The following is a 27,405-nucleotide window of genomic DNA, read 5'->3' on the forward strand; positions in this document are numbered from 1 at the left end:
AGTAGCTATTGCTACTGGGCTCCCTAATCCGAGTCATGTCTCTGATAACTTATACAAAAGGTCTGAAAGCAACTGGAAGAATTTAGGACACTACGAGGACCATTTTATCCAAGCTGTAGTAAAACTGACATATGGGTGAAGTGTCTCCACAAGATTTTGGCGCGATATGTATGACAAAATTATTGATGGGATATATACAATATTGCACAAAAAGGCCTTTAAAGTCATGTTCTGTACAGATTAGGGGTGAGCGGGTTCGGATTTCTGAAATCCGAACCCCCCCGAGCCCCCCCGATCCGAGGCCGATACGAGTCAGGCTCGACTTTTCCCGCCTGACTCGGATCTGAAATCGAGGCAAAACGTCATCGTCCCGCCTTCCGGGTCTCGCGGGTTTTGGATCCTATATAAGGTACCCGCGTCGGCGCCATTTTCTCACTCGGCTGTGGACAGTGAAGAGGGAGGGTGGGAGTTAGGGCTGGCTGGGCTGTGTAGTGTAGTGTAGTGTGTGCAGAGTAGTGTTGTGCTGTGCTGTGCTGCGCTGCTGTTGTCCATAGGGGCTGTGTCTACTACTTCAAAGTCCATAGGGGCTGGCTGTGTTGTGCTGTGCTGCTGTTGTTAATAGGGGCTGTGTCCACTACTTCAAAGTCCATAGGGGCTGGCTGGACTGTGTTGTGCAGTCAGTTCTCCATAGGGGCTGTGTCCACTCCAAAGTCCTGTGCAGTGTGCCAGTCCTAAAGGTGTGCTGTAGTGTTGTCCAGGGGGTGCTCTGTCCATCAGGGGTGCTCCCCCCAAGTGCTAAAAAAATAATATTTTTTCTGTGTTTGTGAATTGTGTGCGCAGTAGCCGCACGTGCATCAACAAAGTAGTGCCAAGCGTGCGCCTGTGTCATAAGTAAAGGGCCGGCTGGCTTGACCGTTAAAGGGTGCTGTAACCCCCAAAGTACACTCCAGTCCAAACCAAAAAAAATAATATTTTCTGTGTTTGTGAATTGTGTGCGCAGTAGCCGCATGTGCATCAACAAAGTAGTGCCAAGCGTGCGCCTGTGTCATAAGTAAAGGGCCAGCTGGCTTGACCGTTAAAGTGTGCTGTAACCCCCAAAGTACACTCCAAACCAAATAACAAAATATTTTTTCTGTGTTTGTGAATTGTGTGCGCAGTAGCCGCACGTGCATCAACAAAGTAGTGCCAAGCGTGCGCCTGTGTCATAAGTAAAGGGCCGGCTGGCTTGACCGTTAAAGGGTGCTGTAACCCCCAAAGTACACTCCAAACCAAATAACAAAATATGTTTTCTGTGTTTGTGAACTGTGTGCGCAGTAGCCGCACGTGCATCAACAAAGTATTGCCAAGCGTGAGCCTGTGTCATAAGTAAAGGGCCGGCTGGCTTGACAATTAAAGGGTGCTGTAACCCCCAAAGTACACTCCAAACCAAATAAAAAAATATTTTCTGTGTTTGTGAATTGTGTGCGCAGTAGCCGCACGTGCATCAACAAAGGAGCAGCGCCAAGCGTGCGCCTGTGTCCCATAAGTAAAGAGCTGGCTGGCTCATTTCTTAAAGGGTGGTGTAACCCACAAAGTGCACTACTCTCCAGCAAAAATAAAAAAATATTTTCTGTGTTTGTGTGCGCCTTAGCCGCACGTATATATCAAATTGATATAACATAAATGGAGGACCAAACTTTCTCCGATAAAAATAAAATAGAGGAAGATCAAGAACCACTTCCTCTTAGTGCTGAAGCTACTGCCACTAGTCATGACATAAACGATAACATGCCATCAACGTCGTCTGCCAAGGCCGATTCCCAATGTCATAGTAGAAGCCACATACAATCCCAAATGACAAAGTTCAGGAAAATGACCTTAAAAAAAACATTTAAATCATCTGAAGAGAAACGTAAACTTGCCAATATGCCATTTATGACACAGAGTGGCAAGGAACTGCTAAGGTCTTTCCCTATGTTCATGACTAGTGGTTCAGCTTCACATGACGATGGAAGCCCTCCTCCCACTAAAAAAATCAAACGAGTTAAGCTGGCAAAAGCACAGCGAAGAACTGTGCGTTCTAAGAAGATATCACAAATCCCCAAGGAGAGTCCAAGTGTGGTGGCGGTTGCGATGCCTGACCTTCCCAGCACTGGACGGGAAGAGGTGGCTCTTTCCACCATTTGCACGCCCCCTGCAAGTGCTGAAAGGAGCACCCACAGTCCACTTGTTGATATGCAAATTGAAGATGTCACTGTTGAAGTACAACAGGATGAGGATACTGGTGTAGCTGGCGCTGAGGAGGAAGTTGGCGAGGAGGATTCTGATGGTGATGTGGTTTGTTTAAATCAGGCTCCGGGGGAGACAGTTGTTGTCCGTGGGATGAAAAAGCCCATCACGGTCATGCCTGGGCAGAAGACCAAACATTCCACCTCTTTGGTCTGGCAATATTTCTATCCAAATCCGGACAACAACTGTCTTGCCATATGTACCTTATGTAAAGGTGGAATAAGTAGTGGTGGGGACGTTAACCACCTAGGAACATCCTCCCTTATACGGCACCTGCAGCGCGTTCATAATAAGTTACTGTCAAGTTCAGAAACTTTGGCTAAGACCGTAAGCAGTCCAGGGACACCTAAATCCCATTGTCCTGTTGTATCCAAGCGCCTGCAAACCACACCGTCAACTCCCTCCTCGTCAATTTCCTCCTTAGTCAGGATCGGAAGTAGTCCTGCAGGCCATGTCACTGGCATGACTGACTCTCCTATCCGGGATTCCTCCGGAGGATCCTGCATTGCTACGCCTCCTGCTGCCGCTGCTGCTGTTGCTGCTGCTGGGAGTCGTTCATCATCCCAGAGAGGAAGTAGGAACACCACTACTTTTACTAAACAATTGACCCTCCAACAGTCCTTAGCGAGGAGGATGAAGTACGACAGCAGTCATCCTGAAGCAAAACGTATAACTGAGGCCTTGACTGCTATGTTGGTGTTAGATGTGCGTCCGGTATCCGCCATTAGTGCAGTGGGATTTAGACAATTGATGGAGGTAGTGTGTCCCCGGTTCCAAATCCCGTCTAGATTCCACTTCACTAGGCAGGCGATACCGAGACTGTACAGAAACGTCAGAAAAAGTGTCCTCAGTGTCCTGAAAAATGCCGGTGTACCCAATGTCCACTTAACCACGGACATGTGGACAAGTGGAACAGGGCAGACTAAGGACTATATGACTGTGACAGCCCACTGGGTAGATGTATCACCTTACGCAGCAACAGCAGCGTCACCAGTCGCAGCATCTCAGAAACGCCAGCTCGTTCCAAGGCAGGCTACGCTGTGTATCACCGGTTTCAGTAAGAGGCACACCGCCGACAACCTCTTAGTGAAACTGAGGGAAATCATCGCCCAGTGGCTTACCCCACTTAGACTCCACTTAGACTCTCCTGGGGATTTGTGATATCTGACAACGCCCCCAATATTGTGCAGGCATTACATCTGGGCAAATTCCAGCACGTCCCATGTTTTGCTCACACAATAAACTTGGTGGTGCAGAATTTTCTGAAAAGCGACAGGGGCATGCAGGAGACGCTTTGGGTGGCCCGAAAAATTTCTGGCCACTTTCGCCATTCAGCGACTGCGTGCCGAAGACTGGAGCGCCAGCAAACACTCTTGAACCTGCCCCGCCATCACCTGAAGCAAGAGGTTGTGATGCGGAGGAGCAGCAAAAGAGGATGGAGGAGCAGCAAAAGGCCATTCAAGCCTATACATTCACCTATGACATAGGCAAAGGAGGGGGTATGCACCTGACTCAAGCGCAGTGGAGAATGATTTCCGTGTTGTGCAAGGTTCTCCAGCCCTTCGAACTTGCCACACGTGAAGTCAGTTCAGACACTGCCAGCTTGAGTCAGGTCATTCCCCTCATCAGGCTTTTGCAGAAGCAGCTTGAGAAAGTGAAGGAGGAGCTAAGACGGAGCAATTCCGCTCGGCATGTGGGACTTGTGGATGAAGCCCTTCATTCGCTTTGCCAGGATTCCAGGGTGGTCAATCTGTTGAAATCAGACCACTACATTTTGGCCACCGTGCTCGATCCTAGGTTTAAAGCCTATGTGGTGTCTCTCTTTCCGGCCGACACAAGCCTGCAGAGGTGCAAAGACCTGCTGGTGAACACACTGTCAGCTGAAGCGGAACGTGACACGTCAACAGCTCCTTCTTCATTTTCTCCCGCAACTGGGGCTGCCAGGAAAAAACTTAGGTATCCTAAGCAACCCGCTGGCGGTGATGCAGGGCAGGCAGGACCAAGTTTGGACATCTGGTCCGGACTGAAGGACCTGGCAACAATTTCTGACATGTCTACTGTCACTGCATATGATACTGTCACCATTGACAGAATGGTGGAGGATTACATCGGTGACAGCATCCAAGTAGGCATGTCAGACAGTCCATACCTGTACTGGCAGGAAAAAGAGGCAATTTGGAGGCCCCTGTACAAACTGGCTCTATTTTACCTGAGTTGCCCCCCCTCCAGTGTGTACTCCGAAAGAGTGTTTAGTGCAGCCGGGAACCTTGTCAGCGAAAGGCGTAGGAGGTTGCTTCCACAGAATGTGGAGAAGATGATGTTCATCAAAATGAATTATCAGCTCTTCCAGGGAGACCAGCCTCCAGAACGTACAGAGGGACCTGTGGTGGTGGATTCAAGTGGGGACGAGTTAATACTTTGTGAGGATAAGGATGTACACACTGAAGAGGGTGAGGAATCGGTGGATGAGGATGAGGAGGATGAGGATGACATCTTGCCTCCGTAGAGCCAGTTTGTGCAGGGACAGATTAATTGCCAGCTTGTTTTGTGGGGGCCCAAACGAACCAATCATTTCAGCCACAGTTGTGTGGCAGACCCTGGCGCTGAAATGATTGGTTTGTTAAAGTGTGCATGTCCTGTTTATACAACATAAGGGTGGGTGGGAGGGACCAAGGACAATTCCATCTTGCACCTCTTTTTTTTCTTTGCATTATGTACAGTTTGGGGCCTAGTTTTTCAAACTGCCATCCTGTCTGCCACTGCAGTATCACGCCTAGATGGGTCACGTGTTTGTGCCGCCCACTCGTGTCGCTTAGCATAGTCATCCAGCTACCTCGGCGCAACCTTTTGGACATAAAAACACTATTGTGAGGTGTGAGGTGTTCAGAATAGACTGGAAATGAGTGGAAATTAAGGTTATTGAGGTTAATAATAGCATAGGAGCAGAAAAACCTACAAATTCTGTGATTTTAGCTGTTTTTATGCTTTTTTTCAAAAAAATACAGATCCAAAACACAAAACCCAGAACCCAAAAGACGGAAGGGTGGTTTTGGCAAAACCAATCCAGATCCAAAACACGAAGAAAGATCCAGATCCAAAACCAAAACACAAAACACGAAAAGTGGCCGGTGCACACCCCTAGTACAGATATGTAAATCAATCTGTTTCGGTTATATATATATATGTACAGACGGATCGGTATGAATGACCGGCGGGCGTGATGCCGGCGGTCAGATAACCGACAGTGACATCCCGATGTGCAAAATACAGAGAGGGGCCGGTAGGTAGACTAACCCTGCCCCCTAACCCTCCCCCGGTGGTGCCTAACCATAACCTCCCCCCCGATGGTGCCAATTCCTAACCTCCCCCTGGTGGTGCCTAACTCTAACTCCCTCTTCCCGCACCCTAAACCTAACCCTCTCGGGGTGGTGCCTAACCCTAACCCCCCCTATGAGGAGGTCCCTATACCTAACCCCCACATCCCCGAGCTAACCCTAACCCGCATACTTACCTTCTGGAAGCCGGCGGTAGGGATGCCAACATCGGTATCTTGATCTCTTAGAGATAGTGACATCGTATCCCGACATCCCATCCGCCGGCATCTTAACTGGACCCGTCCATACTTATAAGCAGCATTGTGTAGTGTGCGTGGATATAAAAGATACAGATCCCAGGTTCCTGTCATTAAGATACAGATTATTCAAAGTGTTGCTTCTAATAATCTGATATGTGTAACATGTTTGCAGTATGAAGCTTTCAGAGATGCATTTTATATCAAAATCTTTTTGCATCAGTTTTACCGACACGTCAAATCATTACTGTGCACTGTGGGTTCACCCTGCTCCTTCCACTATATGACTGGTACGCTGTGACTTCTCACCTGCGTGCAGGAGATAGAGAATGAGACCAAACATGTGTGTGTGTAGCTTCTACTCACGTTCACCATAGCTAGTGCAATCATTACAACCTAATCATCTAGGGAAAGAAACAGAATCTATTTGTTTTGCTACCTCTGTTAACATCATTTCAATCAATTCCAATATGTTTAATTAGCTCTTTCAACTTGAGTGACAAACAGCTTTAATTTACAGTTATATTCATCCCATATGCTTTTGAAATGGAATTATAATGGTAAACTCTGTTCTTTGAAAGTAATGGATTCATAACATTATTGATGAGTAAAAACATGATTTTGGTACTTACTGATAAATCCCTGTCTCCAATTCCACAGGAGACACTGGAGTCTCAGTACAGTGGGGTATAGATGTGGGATTACCGGGAGCTGGCACTAATAAATCTGAATAGTAGCTAGCTCCTCCCCCCTACAGGTCAGTCTTAAGAAACTGCCCGAGGAGAGCTGGAAAATAGAATAATAGAGGAGAAGAGAAGCTAGAACATACATGAACAAACAAGCAAATATGAAAACAAATCAAGCAGACCTTGAAGAAAAATGACTGTCCAAACCAGGAAGAACAATAACCAATGTAGGTGGAACAGCGAAGGGTGGGCGTCCAGTGTCCCCTGTGGAATCGGAGAAAGCGATTTATCGGTAAGTACCAAAATCCTGTTTTCTCCTTCATCCACGGGGGGGCATTGGAGTCTCAGGGCCTGATTCAGACCTGCTCGCGAGCGCTCGCAAGTGGGTCGCTGGTACCCTAGTGCGCATGAGCGAGACCCGGGGAGCGACGGGGAAGCTGTCGCTCCAGGTCTCGCACCAAAGGGGGCGTGCTGTCGATGTTGATTGACAGCACGCCCCCTTTGATGGGCGTGCCGGGGGCGTGGCTGCCAGACGGAGGCGTTCCCATGGGAACGCCTAACATCTGGGTCCGGCCCCACTGACATCACTAGTGATGTCAGTGGGAGTGATTTTGGCTCTGTTAGAGCCAAAATCACTCCAGGGCTTGCGGTCACCAAGACCCTACCGCAGGGTCTCGTCACAAGCCCGATGGTCGCGATGGTCAAGACTATCGCGACCATCATCATGGACGCTCGCATAGCTGTAGATGGTAACCCACAGCTATGCGAGCATCCAAGAGGCCGCTCCAAGTTTAGGTAGGAGGGCCCTGATTCAGAGCGAGCGCTCTGGTCAGAGCGTCCGGCTCTGAGTCAGACCCTCAGTACAGTGGGGATGTCCCAGAGCTCACATCCCGGGCGGGAGAGCGCTGAGAACCCTGCAAAACAGCACGGCCATACTGTGAAGCAGATGCCGCAAACATGTCAAAACGGAAAATTTTGCAAAAGTATGCCGGCCTGACCCAGTGGCCGCCCGACAAAGCTGAGTCAGGGAAACACCGTGGGCAGCTGCCCACGAAGGATCCACCAAGCACGTAGAATTCTCTGTGATTGAAGTAGGAGGTTGTTTTGATGCAGCCAGATAGGCTTGTCTTTTTATCAGACGAATCCATCTAGAAATAGTTGCCTTAGAAGCCGGCCAGCCCGGACACGCCATATCATATCGAACAAACAGCGTATCCGACTTCCGGAGGGATGCAGTACTATCAACATAAATCCGAAGAGCCCGGACAACGTCTAGGGATCTGGAAGCCGAAGAATTGTCTTTAAACACTGGAACCACAATCGGTTGGTTGATGTGAAACGCAGACACTACCTTAGGCAAAAAAGATAACTGCGTACGTAGCTCAGCCCTATCCTCATGAAAAATGAGGTAAGGCGGACGACAAGAAAGCACCCCTAGCTACGACACACGCCTAGCAGAGGCAAGCGCCAAAAGGAGAACCACTTTCCATTATAAAAATTTAAATTCCACAGTAATTAATGCTATAATGCCACAATAATGCTAGTTTCTTCTGAAAGAAAATCGACAGAGCCGATATTTGAACTTTCAAAGATCCCAGACGAAGGCTTGCTGATAAACCAGCCTGTAGAAAAAGAAGCAGCTTGGCTAAGTTGAATTCTGACGGTGGCGCACCCTTGCGTTCACACCAAGAGACATACGCCTTCCATATACGATGATAGTGCTTTGAGGCAACGTCCTTCCTAGTCCTTAACATAGTAGGAATCACCCTGGAAGGGATACCCTTTCTTCTTAAGATAGCCCTTTCAACAGCCACGCCGTCAAACGAAGCCGCTTTAAGTCCTGATAGATAAACGGACCCTGTTGCAGTAGATCTTCTTGCAGAGGAAGAGGCCACGGGTCGTCTATCAGTAGAAGACGTAGGTTGGAATACCACGCCCGTCTGGGCCAGTCTGGAATCACCAACAGTACCTTTACCGTTTCTCGTTTGATTCTTTGAAGCAGACGAGAAAGAAGTGGGAGTGGTGGAAACAGGTAAACAAACTGAAACCGCCAAGGAGTTGTTAGAGCATCCACTGCCACCGCCTGTGGATCTCTTGTCCATGAGCAGTAAATTGGCAGTTGATGGTTCAACCTCGACACCATGAGATCTATCTGAGGGAGACCCCAACGCTGAATCAGTTGTTTAAAGACCTGTGGATTGAGCATCCATTCTCCCGGATGAATGTCTTGTCGACTGAGGTAGTCGGCCTCCCAATTTTCTACCCCCGGGATGAAAATTGCTGATATCGCTACAGCAAATTCCTCTGCCCTGAGAAAAATGCGGCTTACTTCCCTCATGGCGGACCGACTATTGGTGCCACCTTGTCTGTTGATGTACGCAACAGCCGTGGCGTTGTCAGACTGCACTCTGATGGCACGGCCCTTCAACAGAGGATGTGCTACCTGAATAGCATAGAACACGGCCCTTAGTTCCAGAATGTTTATGGGCAGTACCGCCTCCAATCGAGTCCAGCGGCCCTGAAAGTGTCTTCCCCGAGTCACTGCCCCCCATCCTCTCAGACTGGCATCTGTGGTGAGGAGAATCCATTCCCACATTGGAAAACGCTTGCCTGCCAATAGGTGAGAGGAATTCAGCCACGAAAGGAGAGATGGTTGAGTCCTGGGTGACAGTTGAAGTCGCTGGTGAAGAAAAAGGTGGGACCCTGACCACTGAGAGAGGAGGTCCAGTTGGAATGGACAGGCATGGAATCTCCTGTATTGGATGGACTTGAAGGTCGCAACCATCTTCCCCAGAAGGCGAATACACAGGTGTACTGACACCCTGCGATGACGCAGTATCAATCGCACCATGTGTTGGATGGAGGTGACCAAGAAGAAATACCTTCTGCTCCACCGTGTCCAAAATCATCCCTAGGAAAGGCAGACGCTGAGTAGGCTGTAGATGAAATGTTTGGTAATTCAGGAAATTCTGTTACATCCGTGATGTAACAGAAGACTCTGTGTTACCCGGATGTCCTGCAGTAATTGAGTGACTGACGGAGCCTTGAGAAGCAAGTCGTCCAAGTACGGGACGATAGTAACCCCTTTAATCCAAAGAAGGGCCATCATTACTGTCATGACCTTCGTGAACACTCTTGGTGCTGATGAAAGACCGAAAGGTAAGGCCTGAAATTGAAAATGAGAGGCCCGCACTGCGAACCAAAGAAATACATCCATGGGAATGTGGAGATAGGCATCCAAGGATATGAGAAACTCATCCCATACAGCTCTGGAACAACATCCTATTGACAGATGAGACAAAGATCAACTTGTACCAGAGTGATGGGAAGAGAAGAGTATGGAGAAGGAAAGGAACTGCTCATGATCCAAAACATACCACCTCATCAGTGAAGCATGGTGGTGGTAGTGTCATGGCGTGGGCATGTATGGCTGCCAATGGAACTGGTTCCCTTGTATTTATTGATGATGTGACTGCTGACAAAAGCAGCAGAATTAATTCTGAAGTGTTTCGGCAATATTATATGCTCATATTCAGTCAAATGCTTCAGAACTCATTGGACGGCACTTCACAGTGCAGATGGATGACCCGAAGCATACTGCAAAAGCAACCAAAGAGTTTTTTAAGGCTAAAAAGTGGAATGTTATGCAATGGCCAAGTCAATCCCCTGACCTGAATCCGATTGAGCAAGCATTTCACTTGACGAAGACAAAACTGAAGGGAAAATGCCCCAAGAACAAGCAGGAACTGAAGACATTTGCAGTAAAGGCCTGGCAGAGCATCACTCACCAGGGATGAAACCCAGCGTCTGGTGATGTCTATGTGTTCCAGACTTCAGGCTGTAATTGCCTGCAAAGGATTTGCAACAAAGTATTAAAAAGTGAAAGTTAGATTTAGGATTGTTTAGTTTGTCCCATTACTTTTGGCCCCTTAAAAAGTGGAAGGCACATATAGAAACCGTTGTAATTCCTACACCGTTCACCTGATTTGGATGTAATTACCCTCAAATTAAATCTGAAAGTCTGCACTTAAAGCACATCTTATTTGTTTAATTTCAAAGCCATTGTGGTGGTGAATAGAGGCCAAAATATGAAAATTCTGTCAATGTCCCAATATTTATGCACCTGACTGTGGGCCTGATTCAGAGCCGTTCGCTATTTGTGGTCGTTCGTTCAAAAACAAGGGGTGGCTATTCAAATGATCCGTTCGCAAATTGCAGTCTGTTCCCACCTCTAAGTCTGAACGAGCGAGCAAAACATACGCTCGTTTATTTGATAAAAACGCCCCCTGGCCGCACGCACCATACGTCATGTCCGCTATTTATTAGATTAATCGAGTACATCGTACAGCGTATGAACTGCTCGCTATTCTTGTGGTTGGTGTTTTCAACCGCTATTTTGCGAGCAGTTCTGAGATAAAAAAAACCAAGTGACGTGGTCAATGACGCTGCTGTATTAATTATGCACTCCCTTAAAACGCCCGTTTTGACCTTTAAGCACGCCTGCGTTCGGATCTCCACTCCCCGTTTTCAAGCACCTTCCCCTGTTACCACCCACATACGCCTCATTCTGTCACTCAAAATAGCAGGCCCTCGCTATATTGCGTACCAACGATTTTCGGCCGCACTGACTGGTTCGCGCATGCGTACTAAAAACCGTACGCATGCGCAGATGTGCGAACATCGCTCGGAACGAGCGTACTGCCGCTAGCGAGTGGCTCTGAATGAGGGCCTGTATATGCAGTCTTTAACAAATAAGAACTAACGTGGCAGGGAACCCCGAGTTCAGTATGAGGCTAACACCTCAGGATGGCATTGAGGACCTTGGACAGGGTAGAACCCTGTAGTATTGGAAATCCGGAGCAGAGCGAACCCTGCAGAATAATATAGTTCCGAGACAGGGCCCAGCCCTATAGTGCAGTGAGAGATGAAGCAAACTTGAGCCTTGTGGTATAGTGAAGACGGAGCAGGGTTAAGGCCTGCGGCGTGGCTAGAGTTCATAGCGGGGTTGATCCCCTGTAATGCAGAGAAGATTGATGCAGGGTTGAACCCTGTGATGCGATGGGATGCCGGAACAGGGTTGAGCCCTGCAACATGGCTAGAGTACGGAGCGGGGTTGAGCCCCGTGATGCGGAGAAGATTGTAGCAGGGTTGAGCCCTGTGGTGTGGCTAGAGTAATGATTGGGGTTGAGCCCCGTGATGCGGAGAAAATTGTAGCAGGGTTGAGCCCTGTGGTGTGGCTAGGTTTCGGAGCGGGGTTGAGCCCTGTGATGCGGAGATGACACTGTAACGGTGCAGTTGACAACTGTTCAATATCCACAGGAACAAAAAGACAACAGGTAAAGTGCAGCAAAAGGATGAAAGCACAATGATGGAGCAAAAGCAATACTTAGACAATAGGAATGCTGGGCTCTGTAGTGCAGCGGATAACTGGCATCAGAAGTTCATCTGGAATATAACAAAGTCCACAGCAATCCACATGCAAAGCGGGGATCTGGCAGGAGTCCAAGAAAAGACCTGAAAGCAACGTTGCACAGACACTGAGACACAGTTAGTAAAAGCCTTTATACTAGAGATCCATAGGAAGTTTCAGAACATGTGACCCAAATGGAATCAGGTTTGAAATAATGAGCAATCTAGGAATCCCACAACCTGATGACACCTGGGAAACAGATGATCACTTTAACACTCTATCCCCTAAATGAGAAGCATGCCAGCAGGCAGGATAGCTCCTCCAACGACCACAATGGAACTTTGGCAAAAGTAGTCTATCTTTATGTACTAAAATAGTCGCAGTCCTGATACAAGAATTGATCCAAACTTCTTTGTGAAGGTGAGCACCCACCCTGGGGTCCCCCAGGAGAGAAGGGAGCGCGTCATGCCAGAGCCTTAACTGAAGACTTAGCCTGCTGGGAGGAGGATGCAGTGGCTCTACCCTGCCTCTGGAATCACGGGAGATAGCGGGTGCTCCTCTTCCATGACCCCTGAATCTCCCTGGGATACGAAAGGACCGAAAGGACGGTCCAGTAAAGGGTTTCCTAGGAGGAGGAGCAGCAGATGGGCGATAAGTGGACTTACCACCTGTGGCTTGAGATATGCACTTATCCAGTTCCATTCCAAACAGAGCTTCCCTGTGAATGAAAGCGCTTCCACGGCTCTCTTAGATTCCGCATCCGCCTGCCATTGTCTCAGCCACAGGCTCTGCGGGCTGAGACAGCCAAAGCCGAGGATCTAGAGGAAAGACTACAAATATCTTTTGAAGCCTCTCCAAGAAAAGAAGCAGACTCTGCAATCTGTTCCGCTAGAGGAACCAGATCCTCCGCCGGAACACCAGTCTTAAGGCCCTCAGCAAGCTGAGCAGCCCATGCTTCCACCGCCTTGTTGACCCAACAGCTGACTAATGCGGGTCGAAGGGACACCCCCGCTACAGTGTACATAGACTTTAAGGTAGTTTCTAACTTCCTGTCAGAAGACTCCTTTAAAGAAACTGCTCCTGGAACAGGGAGCACCATCTTTTTAGACAGACGTGACACTGAAGGGTCCACTGAAAGAGGTGTTTCGCATAATTTCCTGCTCCCGGCAGGAAAAGGGAAAGTAGGATAAAAGTTTACGCGGGATCTGAAATTTTTTATCTCTGGTGTTTCCAGGCTGAGGTAAGGATCTCGTCCAATTCCTCTGGCGCCTGTTCCTCTATAGGGTCCTGTACCTCCCCTTTCTCTGTATCAGGCATGTTGTCCTCTTCCGGATCATCCCACATAAGGGAATTGGTATTAGTCTCTAGCAGGGACACTAGAGGATGATGCCACGGGAGGAACATGGGTTGACATAACCCTTGTGAGCACTTCTACAGACCTAGCTAAAGACCGCACCCAGTCTGGTTCAGAGAAGGCAGACCTCTGAGATCTTTCAACCTCTCTCTCCCTGCGAAAAGCTTCCAGCTCTGCAGACATTTGAGACATGACTGATGTAATTTGATCAGCCCAAATAGGGTGTTGTGAGGATGCTGCAGTCTGTGTTTCTGAAACACACTTCTCACACAACAGGGAACTGGATAATAGTCCCCGTCTAAACTTCTCTGCACAATTCTGAAAGGAGAAAGCTTTTTGTGCAGCCTTAGAGCCCGTTGAAGTCATGTTATCAATTAACTGTTCACACACACACACACACACACACACACACACACACACAGAAAAGGTAGTGATACACACAAACACATACAGAGAGACTGTTTAGAAAGAAGAGATTAAGGGCATAGAGGGAGATTATGCTATTAAACCAGCCCAACCAGCGCTGAGTCAGAGACCAGCGCTGTGTAACACAATATAATGTGCTGTAATTGCTGTGTAAACACAGTCTAACCTGCTCTTCACAAGTCTAACCCCACTGTGCAGTCACAATCTGGGCAGACAGGTGTCTCTTCTGCGTTTGTCAGCAGCCTGTGTCTTCTAAAATGGCCACCAGCCTCCTTCTGGGAGCGCTGGAGCAGTTAGGAGGCAGGAGCATAACTGTGTGTTAGGTGCATTTGGTCACTGTTACATAAATGTATTTACTATTTGATAAATTATAGTTATCTGAAGGTTTGAGGCACCTATAATAAAGTATAGTTGAGCCCTGTTCTGTGTTTGTCAACTTATAATTATGGAGTGGGGTGTAAATATACAGAGATTTCTGCTCACTCCTTTAAAGTATGCATACAAGAAAGTGCACTACAAATACTCTATTGAAGATTAACATAAACATTAAACAAAAAGAAATGAGTCCTAAACATCGATTTACATAAATATTTGCCCTATAATTATTATTACATAATATGAGATATGGTAAGAACTTCCCTTTGTTATCTCTATTTCTACGAAGTCCATAGAGTTCCACAGGATACCTTGGGGTATAGGTGATGACGTCAGGCATCGGGCACCATAGAGTTAAGTTTTCAGCCTCCCAGGGTACACTAGGGTCCCCCTCCTATACCCCGCCCCTGAGCCAAGGCATCTCAGTTGCGTACCAAGCCATAGGCCGGAGGAGAAGGAAGAGAGAGAAAAAAGATGTGGACACACACAAGAATCACTTTCTCACCAGAGGGAGACGGAAAAACCGGTGACCAGAGTAAAGCCCATCTGCAACACAGGTGCGACAGGGCGGGAGTCCTGTGGAACCCTATGGACTTCGTAGAAATAGAGATAACAAAGGGAAGTTCTTACCATATCTCATATTTTCTACTTCAGGGTCCATAGGGTATCCACGGGATACCTTGGGGATGTCCCAAAGCAAGTATCCATTAAGGGTGGGGACGCTCCTGTGCTGAAAGGAGAATCCGCCGCCCGAAGGAAGCATCCTGAGAGGCAAAGGTGTCAAACGCATAATACCTCACAAAGGTATGGACCGAGGACCATGTGGCAGCCTTGCAGATCTGAACTGCAGAGGCACCACGTCGAGCTGCCCACGAAGGACCCACAGACCCAGTGGAATGAGCCCTCACAGAGGAAGGAACCAGAAGGCCTTCATGAAGATAAGCTTCTGAAATGGCCATACGAATCCAGCCTGCCAAAGTCTGCTTTGAAGCAGGCCAACCCTTTTTACGGTAGCCATAGAGGGAAAACAAGGCGTCCGACTTCCTAAACGAAGAAGTGCGGTCAACATAAATCCTTAAGGCCCGCACAACATCCAAAGTGGCCTACCCACTGAAAGATCAGGTGAGTTAAAAGCCGGCACAACGATTTCCTCGTTGATGTGAAAACTGGAAACAACTTTAGGAAGAAAACCAGGACGAGTGCGCAGCACCGCCCTGTTCCTATGAAAAATCAGAAAAGGGGGTCTACAGGAGAGAGCCCCTAAGTCAGAAACACGTCTGGCCGAAGCAATGGCCAGAAGGAAAATAGTTTTAGCTGTCAGCCATTTGAGGTCCACTGAGCCCAGTGGTTCAAACGGCGGTCCCTGGAGAGCCCTCAGGACCACAGCTAAATCCCAAGGCGCCACCGGTGGAACAAAAGGTGGCTGAATTCTGAGAACACCTTGCATAAAGGTGCGCACATCAGGGATTGCAGCAATCCTACGATGGAACCAGACGGACAGGGCAGACACCTGCACCTTCAGAGACGCAAGGCGAAGCCCATGGTCCAGTCCCGCCTGTAGGAAAGCTAATACTCTAGACAGACGGAACTCATGAGGAGCATAACCTCTCGGCCGACACCACTGGAAGAACGTATGCCACACACGATGGTATATCCTTGCAGAGGATGGTTTCCGAGCCCTTAGCATTGTTTGCACTACAGAGCTGGAAAACCCCCTGGACCTTAACATGGCCGTCTCAACAGCCACGCCGTCAAAGACAGCCGAGTCATGTCCGGGTGAAGACAAGGACCCTGTGACAGGAGGTCCGGATGTAACGGCAACCGCAGAGGAATGTCCATGGACAGTCCCTGAAGGTCTGAGAACCAGTAAATCCGGGGCACACGGGAGCTATCAGAAGGAGCGTCCCTCCTTCCTGTTTGAATTTCTGGATTACCCGTGGAAGAAGGGAAAACGGAGGAAAGAGATAAGCAAACCGGAACGTCCACCGGACGGACAGAGCATCCACCAGAGCATCCACTTTTCGTCTCTTGTGCGAGACCCGTACACCGGCAACTTGTTGTTGTGCCGTGACGCCATGAGGTCGATCTCTGGAAGACCCCACCTGTCCACCAGAAGTTGAAAGACGTCCTGGTGCAGAGACCATTCCCCCGGATGAATGTCCTGGCGACTGAGAAAGTCCGCCTCCCAGTTTAGGACTCCCGGGATGAAGACTGCTGATATGGCCGGTAGATTGCGCTCCGCCCAAACCAGGATTGGGGACACCTCTACGAGAGCCGCCCGACTTCGGGTTCCTACTTGCCGATTTATGTAGGCCACGGTGGTAGCGTTGTCCAACTGGACCTGCACTGGGTGACCTTGGAGAACCCGATGTGCCTGCTGTAGAGCATTGAATACCGCGCGGAGCTCCAAGATGTTTATTGGAAGCTCTGTTTCCGCCCGAGTCCACCTGCCCTGGAACAAGTGTGGAACCGTGACTGCTCCCCAGCCTCGCAGACTGGCGTCCGTTGTCAACATGACCCAATTCGCCACCCAGAACGGACGACCCTTGTTGAGATGGGTCGTCTGCAACCACCAGGCTAGGGACAGGCGAACCTCCAGAGTGAGCACCATCGTCTGGGATTTTAGACTCTGACAGTCCATTCCATTTGGACAGGATCAATTGCTGCAGAGGTCTGGAGTGAAACTGGGCATATTCCACCATGTCGAATACCAACACCATGGGGCCCAGTAACCTCATTGCCGAGTGAAGAGACACACGGCGATTCTGCAGACAACTGCGCACCCTCAACTGCAAGGCAGAGATCTTTTCCCCCGTCACAAAGATCCTTTGCTGTCCGGAGTCCAATAAGTCTCCGAGGTGCAGAATCCTCAGAGACGGGATCAGGCTATCAACCAGCCGTGCCGTTGCAGTACCGCAATGGTCAGGTCCAAGTGGCGTAGAAGGAGCTCTGGAGATCCTGCCACCAACAGAAGGTCGTCCAAGTACAGTAACATGCGGACTCCCTGCAGCCGTAGGGAAGCCGCCATGACCGCCATCACCTTGGTGAATACACGTGGTGCTGTCGCCAGCCGAAAAGGTAACGCCCGGAACTGAAAATGGTCGTTGCGGATTGCAAACCTGAGGAACTGTTGATGGCGTAAAAGAATAGGGACATGCAGGTAAGCGTCCTGTATGTCCAACGACACCATGTAATCCCCAGGTTCCAGCGCCAGAATGATGGACCGTAGGGTCTCCATCCGAAACCTCGGCACCCGCAAAGACTTGTTGAGTGCTTTGAGGTTGAGGATCGGACGATACGACCCATTGGGTTTCTGCACCAAAAACAGATTGGAAAAGAAACCCTGGCCCCTCTGGGAGAATGGAACAGGCACTATAACTCCAGCCTGGAGCATAGTGTGCAAAACCTTCCTCAGTTCCACGGCTTTGTTCCGGTCTGATGGAACACCCATGGTGAAGAATCGAGACGGGGGCCTGTGCCGAAAGGAGAGGGCGTACCCGTGAGAAACCACCTCAAGAACCCAAGTGTCTGTCGTGGTAACCGACCAACACTGGGCGAACTGCAGCAGACGGGCTCCCACTTTGGGATCCCCCAAAGGGAGGCCCGGACCATCAGGCTGCAGGCTTATCATCGGGCTTAGGGGCCGGACATCTGGTACTCCAGGCGTGTTTCAGGGGCTTGGCCGATTTTTTGGGGCCAGCCTGTCTGGGAAAGAACTGCATCTTAGGCCTACCCTGGGCCCTGTAAGGCCGAAAGGACGACGTACCTGAACCGGAAGGAAGCGCAGCAGACAGAAGACATGCCGATTTGGCTGCCGCCAGCGTGGCTACGATTTTGTCCAGATCCGGACCACAGAGGACTTCTCCATTGAAAGGCAAAGCTTCCAAGCCCTTCTTGGAATCAGCGTCCGCTTTCCAAGATCGCAACCATAAGGTGCGACGAGCAGCGACAGCCGCCGAAGAAATCCGAGACGCCAAGGAACTGATATCCAAGGCCGCCTCATTGATATAAGTGGCCGAGTCCCGGAGATTGCCTATCAACTCGGTCTGTTCAGCCGAACAGTTGGAATCGAAAGACGCCTCCAAATTATCAGCCCAGGACTCCATAGCTCTGGCTACCCAACAAATGGCCATAGCCGGCCTAGCTGCCCCCCCCCCGCAAGGGAATAAACGGACTTTAGGCAAATCTCTACCTTACGGTCCGTAGCATCCTTCAAGGAAGACATGGAGGGCATGGGCAATGTGGCACTGCGGACTAGGCGTGTCACATGGGAATCCACCTGTGGAGGGGATTCCCACTTAGAAAAATAACTATCCGCAAACGGATAAGCCACCGCCAAGCGCCTCTGAAGCTGATACAGTTTGCCCGGATGTTTCCACGCCTCCTCTAAATGGTCCACTAACTGACCCGAAAGAGGAAACACTGTGGCGTCACCCTTAATATTCTTAAAAAAGGCATATTTAGATTTTGACACCGGAGGTTTTTCATCCTCAATCACTAAAGCTGTGCGAAGTCCAGGAATATAAACCTTGGACCTAGCGTCCGACTCTTTGGTACAGAGAGGTTCCTGGTCCGAAAGATCCAGAATCTCCCCATCATCAGACGTCACGTCGTCATCCTCATAAGGAGTGGACAGAGACGCCACCGACCGCTTATGCGGCCTCAACACAGACTCCCCTTGTAACACGTCCGACAAGTGCTGAACAGAACTTGTCAGAGAATTAACCCACGCAGGCTCCTGAGAGACTTGGGAAGGGAAAATAGGGAGACTGTGTGGTACCATCAATTGTCTCGGGAACCTGCATGGGTGACGACACCACTGACTGCTGGGACAAACCCATCTGTGAGAACACAGGCTGCAGAGCTAACTGGCCCACGAGGGTTGTAAGCGCTTTGGCGAAACAAGCCCAGGGCGGCTCCTGTACCGGGGCCGTGACAGTAATTGGCCGCGCCAATAAATAACACTGCTGACATAGCCCCTCCGCAGTACCTTCCCCCTACGCTATAGGTACCTTGCACGTAGTACAAAAAAGCTGGAGAGGAAAGTCACTCTCAGACATGATGGTAAGTATGTGACCCCTCTCACTGATACTCGTAGTATAGTGTGAGACCACCCTGCAACCACTGCACTGCAAGGGCTTTAGCAGAAAAAGATCAGGGACAGTGAAAAGGCTGACAGTAGAAAATGAAAGTACAGGCAGCAGCGCTAGCAGAAGTCACATACAATGCAAAGAAAATCAATTCCTGCACTAACAGCGCTGATTCTCAACTACGCAGACACAGAGCCTAGTAGGACACAGCGCTGCATACACAGACCTGAACCAAACGGAGGAGAGGTATGCCGGGGGACCCAGACCGCGATGCCACCGCTTCCAAGCTTCCAGCAGCGTTCACCATGCGCTTGTAAAGATGGCCACCGAGGAGCATAGAGGAGGCCGGCCTGGGGGAGGAGCGCTGCCACGGGGCCAGTCAGCACAGTGTAGAGAGGGCTGTGTGCAGCGGGGGAGGCGCCGGCTGTGCTACAGGGAAGGCGCGCTCCCCTGGCATGCAATTAACCCCTGGGACGCCGCAGCGCTACCGCTCAACTGCGGTCCGCTGTCCCAGGGGGGTAGTGGAAGCGCAGGTTAGGTACCTGGCTCCACGCTGCAGCCAGTCCCCAGGGAGCCCCCTGCCTGGGGACTCAACCATGTTTCAGCAGTGTCCCACCGCGGGACCCCCGCTGCTTACCTGCTGCCCCCTTGGATCCGGCCATGGTCCCAAACATTTGGGGTCACCGCTAGCTGTGACCCCAGATGCTTACCAGCATCCCCGGATCGGTACCGGCGTTCTGGTACCGGCGGGGGTGTAGGGAAGACAGCACTGACTGTCCATGCTGTACTTCCAGATGTGCAGCCACAGCTGCATTGAAGAAACTTCAGGGGCTATTCTTAGCCCCCCTCTAACAGGTGCATCCGACTCCGGCCGGGCACCAAACGAAACTGACATGCCTTGGCTCGGGGGCGGGGTATAGGAGGGGGACCCTAGTGCATCCTGGGAGGTTGAAAACTTAACTCTATGGTGCCCGACGCCTGATGTCATCACCTATACCCCAAGGTATCCTGTGGATACCCTATGGACCCTGAAGTAGAAAATTTTATACTCCATTCTCCCCAGTACAGTGGCTACGGTAATGTAAGCTATAGATCACACTGTATTGGAAAAAACATCAACGCTTTCATGGTTCAGAAATGCTTCCTTACACAACTAACCTTTCGCTTGAGTGAAATTATAAAAAACAAAACAGGGAGTTTTTTCCCTTTCTAGAAAACACAAAATATAAACATGGACATTGAAGTCTACCTAATATTTTCCACAGTCCCGGTTGTGGCGTGAGAGAGGAGGGCAGGAGAGATAAAAACCACATTATTAACTTGGTGTCTAATCCACGCATTTTATAGCATTACTGTCCTTTTATAGCACAATAAAAACCTACATTGCGATATTTCTATATTTCTACAGTATGGTGAATTCCAGTGTTGTGTTCCCCTTGTAAAGTAATGTGAGAGAATGCATATAGATAAACCCTTAAAATATTCTAGATTGACAAGATCAAAAGCACTAATAATCAGTTACGATATATGTATGTTATTGTTTTCCTAGGTGTATATGTCATTAAAAGTACATTTGTTTTACATACAGTACAATAAAATAAGCACAGGATCACTGTGAATGTGGCATACTGTACCTACCGCAAAGTATTTAGTTTCATTATGGAATAAGCTGACAACAAAAGAATGTGTTTACACAGTACATCATCTAACACCATTAATGTGCCATGGGTACTAACAAACATATATTAGAAGACAGCACCACACATATCTGTGGCGGCAGAAATTACAACCATGATAGAGTGCGTCTGACAGATGCCACAGAATGCCATAAACTGGTCCCCACGCTCTGGCTAACCAAAGACACAGGCAAATAGTGCTCATCTGCTGGCTTGACCTATGTAAATGCATGTTTATTTGCATTTATGGTTCTCATTTCAGTGTTTATGCACTAAACTACTCACAGTGGGACATTTGGGATCGAACTCTACACACACTATTATGTTTAGTGACCTGGGTTATAGTAGGAATAGATAGAAGTTCCTTTTACCAAAGCCCATGTTCTAATCATTAATTCAACCCTAAATTAGCTCAATCCTAAATTAGCTATATCACTTGTCCAATCTAAATTATAACCTTAAGTATATAAAAAACCTTGGTCTCAACACTGCCACCGATAAAAAATATTTTATCAACCATGTGCAGTTTTGTGAATTTTAGTGCAAAGTTGACATTTGTTAAGACATTTAAGCCTCATTCTATTGGAACAAATTACCTCTTGAGTTACGGACAATCCTCCTTTACTTGTAAGAGAGAACATCGTCATGATTTGATCTTCTTGATCAAAAAAGTCCTTCAATGTCTTCTCATTCTGCTCGTCCTCCACAAATTTTATCCACCGGTCTTCTTTGACCTTTAGGATGCGCTGGAGCCATTTTCCCATATAGTGCACTCTCTCATCCTCCCAGAAGGGAGGAACTGGTGGTTCCTCATCATCTATATCCATCATTCACTCACCCCGGGTTCCTTTGTCTGGACACCTGGGAAGAGAAGGCAAAACAATGTTAAATCTATAGAGAACATTAGGACATGACCACATTATTCAAAATTTTAAATTGCACTACCACCTATGAAAAAAAATCATCAAAATATTCCCTCCCACTAGTAGTCTAAACTATACCAGCCATCATCTGTAGTGGCCTGAGCTGTGGTCTAAACTATAGCACCCATCATCTGTAGTGGCCTGAGCCGTAGTCTAAACTATAGCACCCATCATCTGTAGAGGCCTGAGCCGTAGTCTAAACTATACCACCCAGTATTCAGTAGTGGCCTGAGGGAAGCTCAGCTCCCCAGAGTTACTGGCTGACAGCACTAAGAGTACTAGTTCAGGTTCCACCCTGTAAATCCACTTTATCTCTCTCCAAGGTTTGATACATCTCCCCCCCAGAGTGGGAAGACCAATCAGAAGCTGCACACACTCGTGCCCGGGCTGTGAGATGACTGACAGAGCCCCCTGATAAGATCTGAAAGAAGCAGTCCTCAGAAATTGCTTCATTTTTTAAAAATTAATCTTCATTGTACAAAAATGTTTTAATAACAATACAATACAAATACACTGTACATTCCATTGCACGTTTTATCTTTTTTTGCATAGAAATAACAGGAGTTATGCATGCATTATGAACACTGTTACCAGTGTGACTTGTGACCCCTCAAGTCTCAAACAAATTTAAAATAATAAAAGTAAAATAAACAATGTAAAACAAATAAGAGAAACATGGCAACACACTTGTCTAGTAAGGTAATATCACATCTACATCACTCTGATCATAATGGGTCAACCTAGTCAAATTTAGTTGGTTACACGAGTAAGATAATCAAAAGGAGAGGGGCTGGGGCGGGCACACAGGGGAGACGGGCAATAGAAAGAATTGTAAAATCTGCAAACCCAGAGTGAGAGGTGAAGGAGACGTCCACATCTTCAATGTAGCTTTTTATTTGCTACAATATCTATAACTGACAAGAATGGTAAAATATGTGCAATATAGAGTCTCTTGCAGCATGTGAAATCGGAAAACAATGAGGCTTCATAATTGCAGATGTGCTATAATTATAGAGCGTCTATAATTATAATCCATTACATTATTAGAATATTTAACTATCTTCTGGCATTCCTGTAAAATATGAGTAACAGTAGCACCCTCTTTTACATGTTTCCATGTGTTGACCATAAAAGATAAATTAGGTCTACGTAGAGGAGGCAACTTCTAAATTAGTGTGAGGAATAGTTAATAAAATATTAACTGTATCTCTTTGGGGAGGGGGTTCCTGTAGCCCACAGGCCATTTGTATATATCTGAAGAAGGCAGCCCAAGACAAATCATTAGCATTCATTCAATAATTCAGGTTTTTAAAGATTATTTTGTAGCCCACAAAAGAGCTGAAAATTATAATTGCATCAAATACAGCTGGGATGGAAAAGAAAGGCTTGAACATGACCAGTAGCATGCCGGCTAGTAATGAAAGGTTTAGTTGCAAGCACCAACAGTAATGCCAGTGATAGGTGCATTATATTGAAAATCATAAAAAGTGAAAGTAGACATCATTGGCGTGCATCCTGCTCAGGGCCGATCCGACTCGACAGATACTCTGGTTACGGAGCTACATAGAGTGCCAAGCAGAAAAGGCCTCTCTACGCAGCTGTAAACCAGATGGAATCCCCATGAGCCAGAGGGGTGCTACACTGCCAGAGTCTACAGCAAGGGAGGACAATATGTGGCCTTCCAACTGCTGTAGAACTACACAACCCAGCATGCCCTAACAGTTTTACAATTTAGCCATGCTGAAACTGTTGCAGGACATGCTGGGATGGGTAATACAACACCAGCTGGAGGTCCACTTATTGCCCACCCATGGTCTAGAGCAGGGGTGAGCAATAAGCTGCCCCCCAGCTGTTGTAGAACTAAACATCTTAGCATGTCCTGACAGTTTTGCTATTTAGCCATGCTAAAATTTCTGTGCATTGGTATACAAAGTACGGCTTATCTGTATGTAAGGGTCAGGGGACGCTACAATATTAAAATGTACATCGATTATGCAAGTATCAGCAAACATATATACTGAAGCTTGTGAATAATGTCTGAGAAGAAATTATTTACAATAGACATTTGGTCCAACTTACAAAGATTACATCAAGTACCTTCATTAGAGAGGTCTAGAGTAATATGTATACCTGAAGCTCTATGATGTTACATAGGAACATAAAATTTGACGGCAGATAAGAACCACTTGGCCCATCTACTCTGCCCTTTTTTTTAACCTTTTGTTAATCTCAACCCTATAAGATTCTTAGTTCTTTGTAAGGATCATATAGGGTTATTCTAGGATGTTCTTCAAATTGGAGGTGTTTGGAAAGTAAGAAGTCTACTCCAGTGCAAAGGAAATATGCTACTACATGCTCTTTAATTGTTTATTACATTTTTATGTTTGGAATCAGTGGATCAATTTCTTGGAGAAATATTATGTTGGCCCCAAGTTTGTTAATATAAGCGAGTATTTTCCACTTTTTTGCAGTTGAGTTAATAGCTCCAATATTCCAGGAGCAAATTCTCAGATCACTCATCTAAAGCTGGGTATACACCTTTGTGATCCCTCTTACGATGCAATGTTTCGGACAACTTCACTCCCGATTGGAAGTTCAACCCCAGTGCCGAAACGCGCATACACACCTATACAATCATACTTACGACCTTCGATCCTAGTCATCCCAAAATGTCAGAAGAAAAGATTGTACCACTGCACACACTTTCCCGATTCCAGGCTACACTCACAACAGATGTACCAAGAGTTACCATAATGGGCTGGAAAAGGTTGTGATTACAGAACAAAAACAAACATCCCGCGAGAGAACAGGAGAACTGCCTCTCGAAAGAGAACAGAACTGGAAAAGTCGCCAGCACTGCTGAGGGTAGAATACGTTTGTTCTTTTCAATCCCCCATTATGAGTTTGAACAGAAAAAAGTCTTGCGCTTGTTGTATTGTAGCAATGGCGACAGCACTGCAATGTATCAGAAAAAAAAGGAGCAAGATTTATGTATCCAACTGCAAGGCAGTGCAATTTCCATATGCTCAGAGGATAGACGGTAATCCTGCACTGGATTAAATGTGTCACAAAGCAAGTGTGAAATTATATATATATATATATATATATATATATATATATATATAATATGAGATATGGTAAGAACTTACCTTTGTTATCTCTATTTCTACGAAGTCCATAGGGTTCCACAGGATACCTTGGGGTATTGGTGATGACGTCAGGCATCGGGCACCATAGAGTTAAGTTTTCAGCCTCCCAGGATGCACTAGGGTACCCCTCCTATACCCCGCCCCCGAGCCAAGGCATCTCAGTTACGTACCAAGCCATAGGCCGGAGGAGGAGAAAGTAGAGAGAGAAAAAAGATCTGGACACACACAAGAATCACATTCTCACCAGAGGGAGACGGAAAAACCGGTGACCAGAGCAAAGCCCATCTGCAGCACAGGTGCGACAGGGCGGGAGTCCTGTGGAACCCTATGGACTTCGTAGAAATAGAGATAACAAAAGGTAAGTTCTTACCATATCTCATATTTTCTACTTCAGGGTCCATAGGGTATCCACAGGATACCTTGGGGATGTCCCAAAGCAGTATCCTTCAAGGGTGGGGACGCTCCTGTGCTGAAAGGAGAATCTGCCGCCCAAAGGAAGCATCCTGAGAGGCAAAGGTGTCAAACGCGTAATACCTCACAAAGGTATGCGCAGAGGACCACGTGGCAGCCTTGCATATCTGGACTGCAGAGGCACCACGTCGAGCTGCCCACGAAGGACCCACAGACCTAGTGGAACGAGCCCTCGCAAAGGATGGAACCGGCAGGCCTTCATGAAGATAAGCTTCTGAAATTGCCATACGGATCCAACCTGCCAAAGTCTGCTTTGAAGCAGGCCAACCCTTTTTACGGAAGCCATAGATGACAAACAAGGCGTCTGACTTGCTAAACGAAGAAGTGCGGTCAACATAAATCCTTAAGGCCCGCACAACGTCCAAAGTGGCCTCACCCACTGAAAGGCCAGGTGAGTTAAAAGCTGGCACAACGATTTCCTCGTTGATATGAAAACGGGAAACAACTTTGGGAAGAAAATCAGGATGAGTGCGCAGCACCGCCCTGTTCCTATGAAAAATCAAGAAAGGGGTCTACAAGAGAGAGCCCCTAAATCAGAAACACGTCTGGCCGAAGCGATGGCCAGAAGGAAAATTGTTTTAGCTGTCAACCATTTAAGATCCACTGAGCCCAGTGGTTCAAATGGCGGTCCCTGGAGAGCCCTCAGGACCACAGCTAAATCCCAAGGCGCCACCGGTGGAACAATGGCGGCTGAATTCGAAGAACACCTTGCATAAAGGTGCGCACATCAGGGATTGTAACAATCCTACGATGGAACCAGACAGACAGGGCAGATACCTGCACCTTCAAAGAAGCAAGGCGAAGCACATGGTCTAGTCCCGCTTGTAGGAAGGCTAGCACTCTAGACAGACGGAACTCCCGAGGTGCATAACCTCTCGGTCGACACCATTGGAAGAACGTATGCCACACACGATGGTATATTCTTGCAGAAGACAGTTTCCGAGCTCTCAGCATAGTGCGTACTACAGAGCTGGAAAACCCCCTGGACCTTAACATTGCCGTCTCAACAGCCACGCCGTCAAAGACAGCCGAGTCAGGTCCGGGTGAAGACAAGGACCCTGTGACAGTAGGTCCGGTCATAGCGGCAACCGCAGAGGAATGTCCACGGACAGACCCTGAAGGTCTGAGAACCAGTGCCGTCTGGGCCACGCGGGAGCTATCAACAGTAGCGTCCCTCCTTCCTATTTGAATTTCTGGATTACCCGTGGAAGAAGGGAAAACGGAGAAAAGAGATAAGCAAATAGGAACGTCCACTGGACGGACAGAGCATCCACCAGAGACGCCTTTTCGTCTCTAGTGCGAGGCCCGTACACCGGCAACTTGTAGTTGTGCCGTGACGCCATGAGGTCAACCTCTGGAAGACCCCACCTGTCCACCAGAAGTTGAAAGACATCCTGGTGCAGAGACCATTCCCCCGGATGAACGTCCTGGTGACTGAGAAAGTCGACCTCCCAGTTGAGGACTCCCGGGATGAATACCGCTGATATGGCCGGGAGATTGCGCTCCGCCAGATCAGGATGCGGGACACCTCTAAGAGTGCCGCCCAACTCCGGGTTCCTCCTTGCCGATTTATGTAGGCCATGGTGGTAGCGTTGTCCAACTGGACCTGCACTGGGTGACCTTGGAGAACCCGATGTGCCTGCAGGAGAGCATTGAATACCGCACGGAGTTCCAAGATGTTTATCGGAAGCTCCTTTTCCGCCTGAGTCCATCTGCCCTGGAACAAGTGTGGACCCGTGACCGCTCCCCAGCCCCGAAGACTGGCGTCCATCATCAATAGGGCCCAGTTCGCCACCCAAAACGGACGACCCTTGTTGAGATGGGTCGTCTGCAACCACCAGGCAAGGGACAGGCGAACCTCCGGAGTGAGCACCATCGTCTGGGATTTGAGACTCTTAGGCAGTCTATTCCATTTGGACAGGGTCAATTGCTGCAGAGGTCTGGAGAGAAACTGGGCATATTCCACCACGTCGAATACGGACACCATGGAGCCCAGTAACCTCATT

At 48.2% G+C, this 27,405-nt stretch overlaps 2 protein-coding genes across 2 annotated transcripts in view; both read right to left on the reverse strand.

Annotated features, from left to right (window-relative positions):
• Positions 1-21,683, reverse strand: part of DNAH11 (dynein axonemal heavy chain 11) — a 361,565-nt gene extending 339,882 nt beyond the window's left edge. The window contains exon 1 of the mRNA XM_088457375.1: positions 21,453-21,683. Coding sequence (XP_088313501.1) covers positions 21,453-21,683 — 231 coding nt within the window. The remainder of the gene's footprint in view (positions 1-21,452) is intronic.
• On the reverse strand, positions 24-9,121 carry LOC148476976 (uncharacterized). The gene is made up of 2 exons (XM_088457377.1): positions 8,457-9,121; positions 24-72 (listed from the first exon to the last, which is right to left on the reverse strand). Exons 1-2 carry the CDS (start codon positions 9,119-9,121, stop codon positions 24-26), a joined length of 714 nt encoding a protein of 237 aa, XP_088313503.1.
• Positions 21,684-27,405: the final 5,722 nt, after the last annotated feature.

The sequence above is a fragment of the Taudactylus pleione genome, unplaced genomic scaffold (assembly GCF_031769625.1).
Source record: "Taudactylus pleione unplaced genomic scaffold, aTauple2 ptg000758l, whole genome shotgun sequence".
NCBI classification, from domain to species: Eukaryota; Metazoa; Chordata; class Amphibia; order Anura; family Myobatrachidae; genus Taudactylus; species Taudactylus pleione.

Coding starts and splice junctions, on each gene's coding strand:
- LOC148476976 (XM_088457377.1), bottom strand. CDS start 9,121: ATGTGGGAATGGATTCTCCTCACCACAGATGCCAGTCTGAGAGGATGG. Junction 73..8,456: donor GACTGGCCCAGACGGGCGTG/GTATTCCAACCT, acceptor AAATTCTTCCAG/TTGCTTTCAGACCTTTTGTA.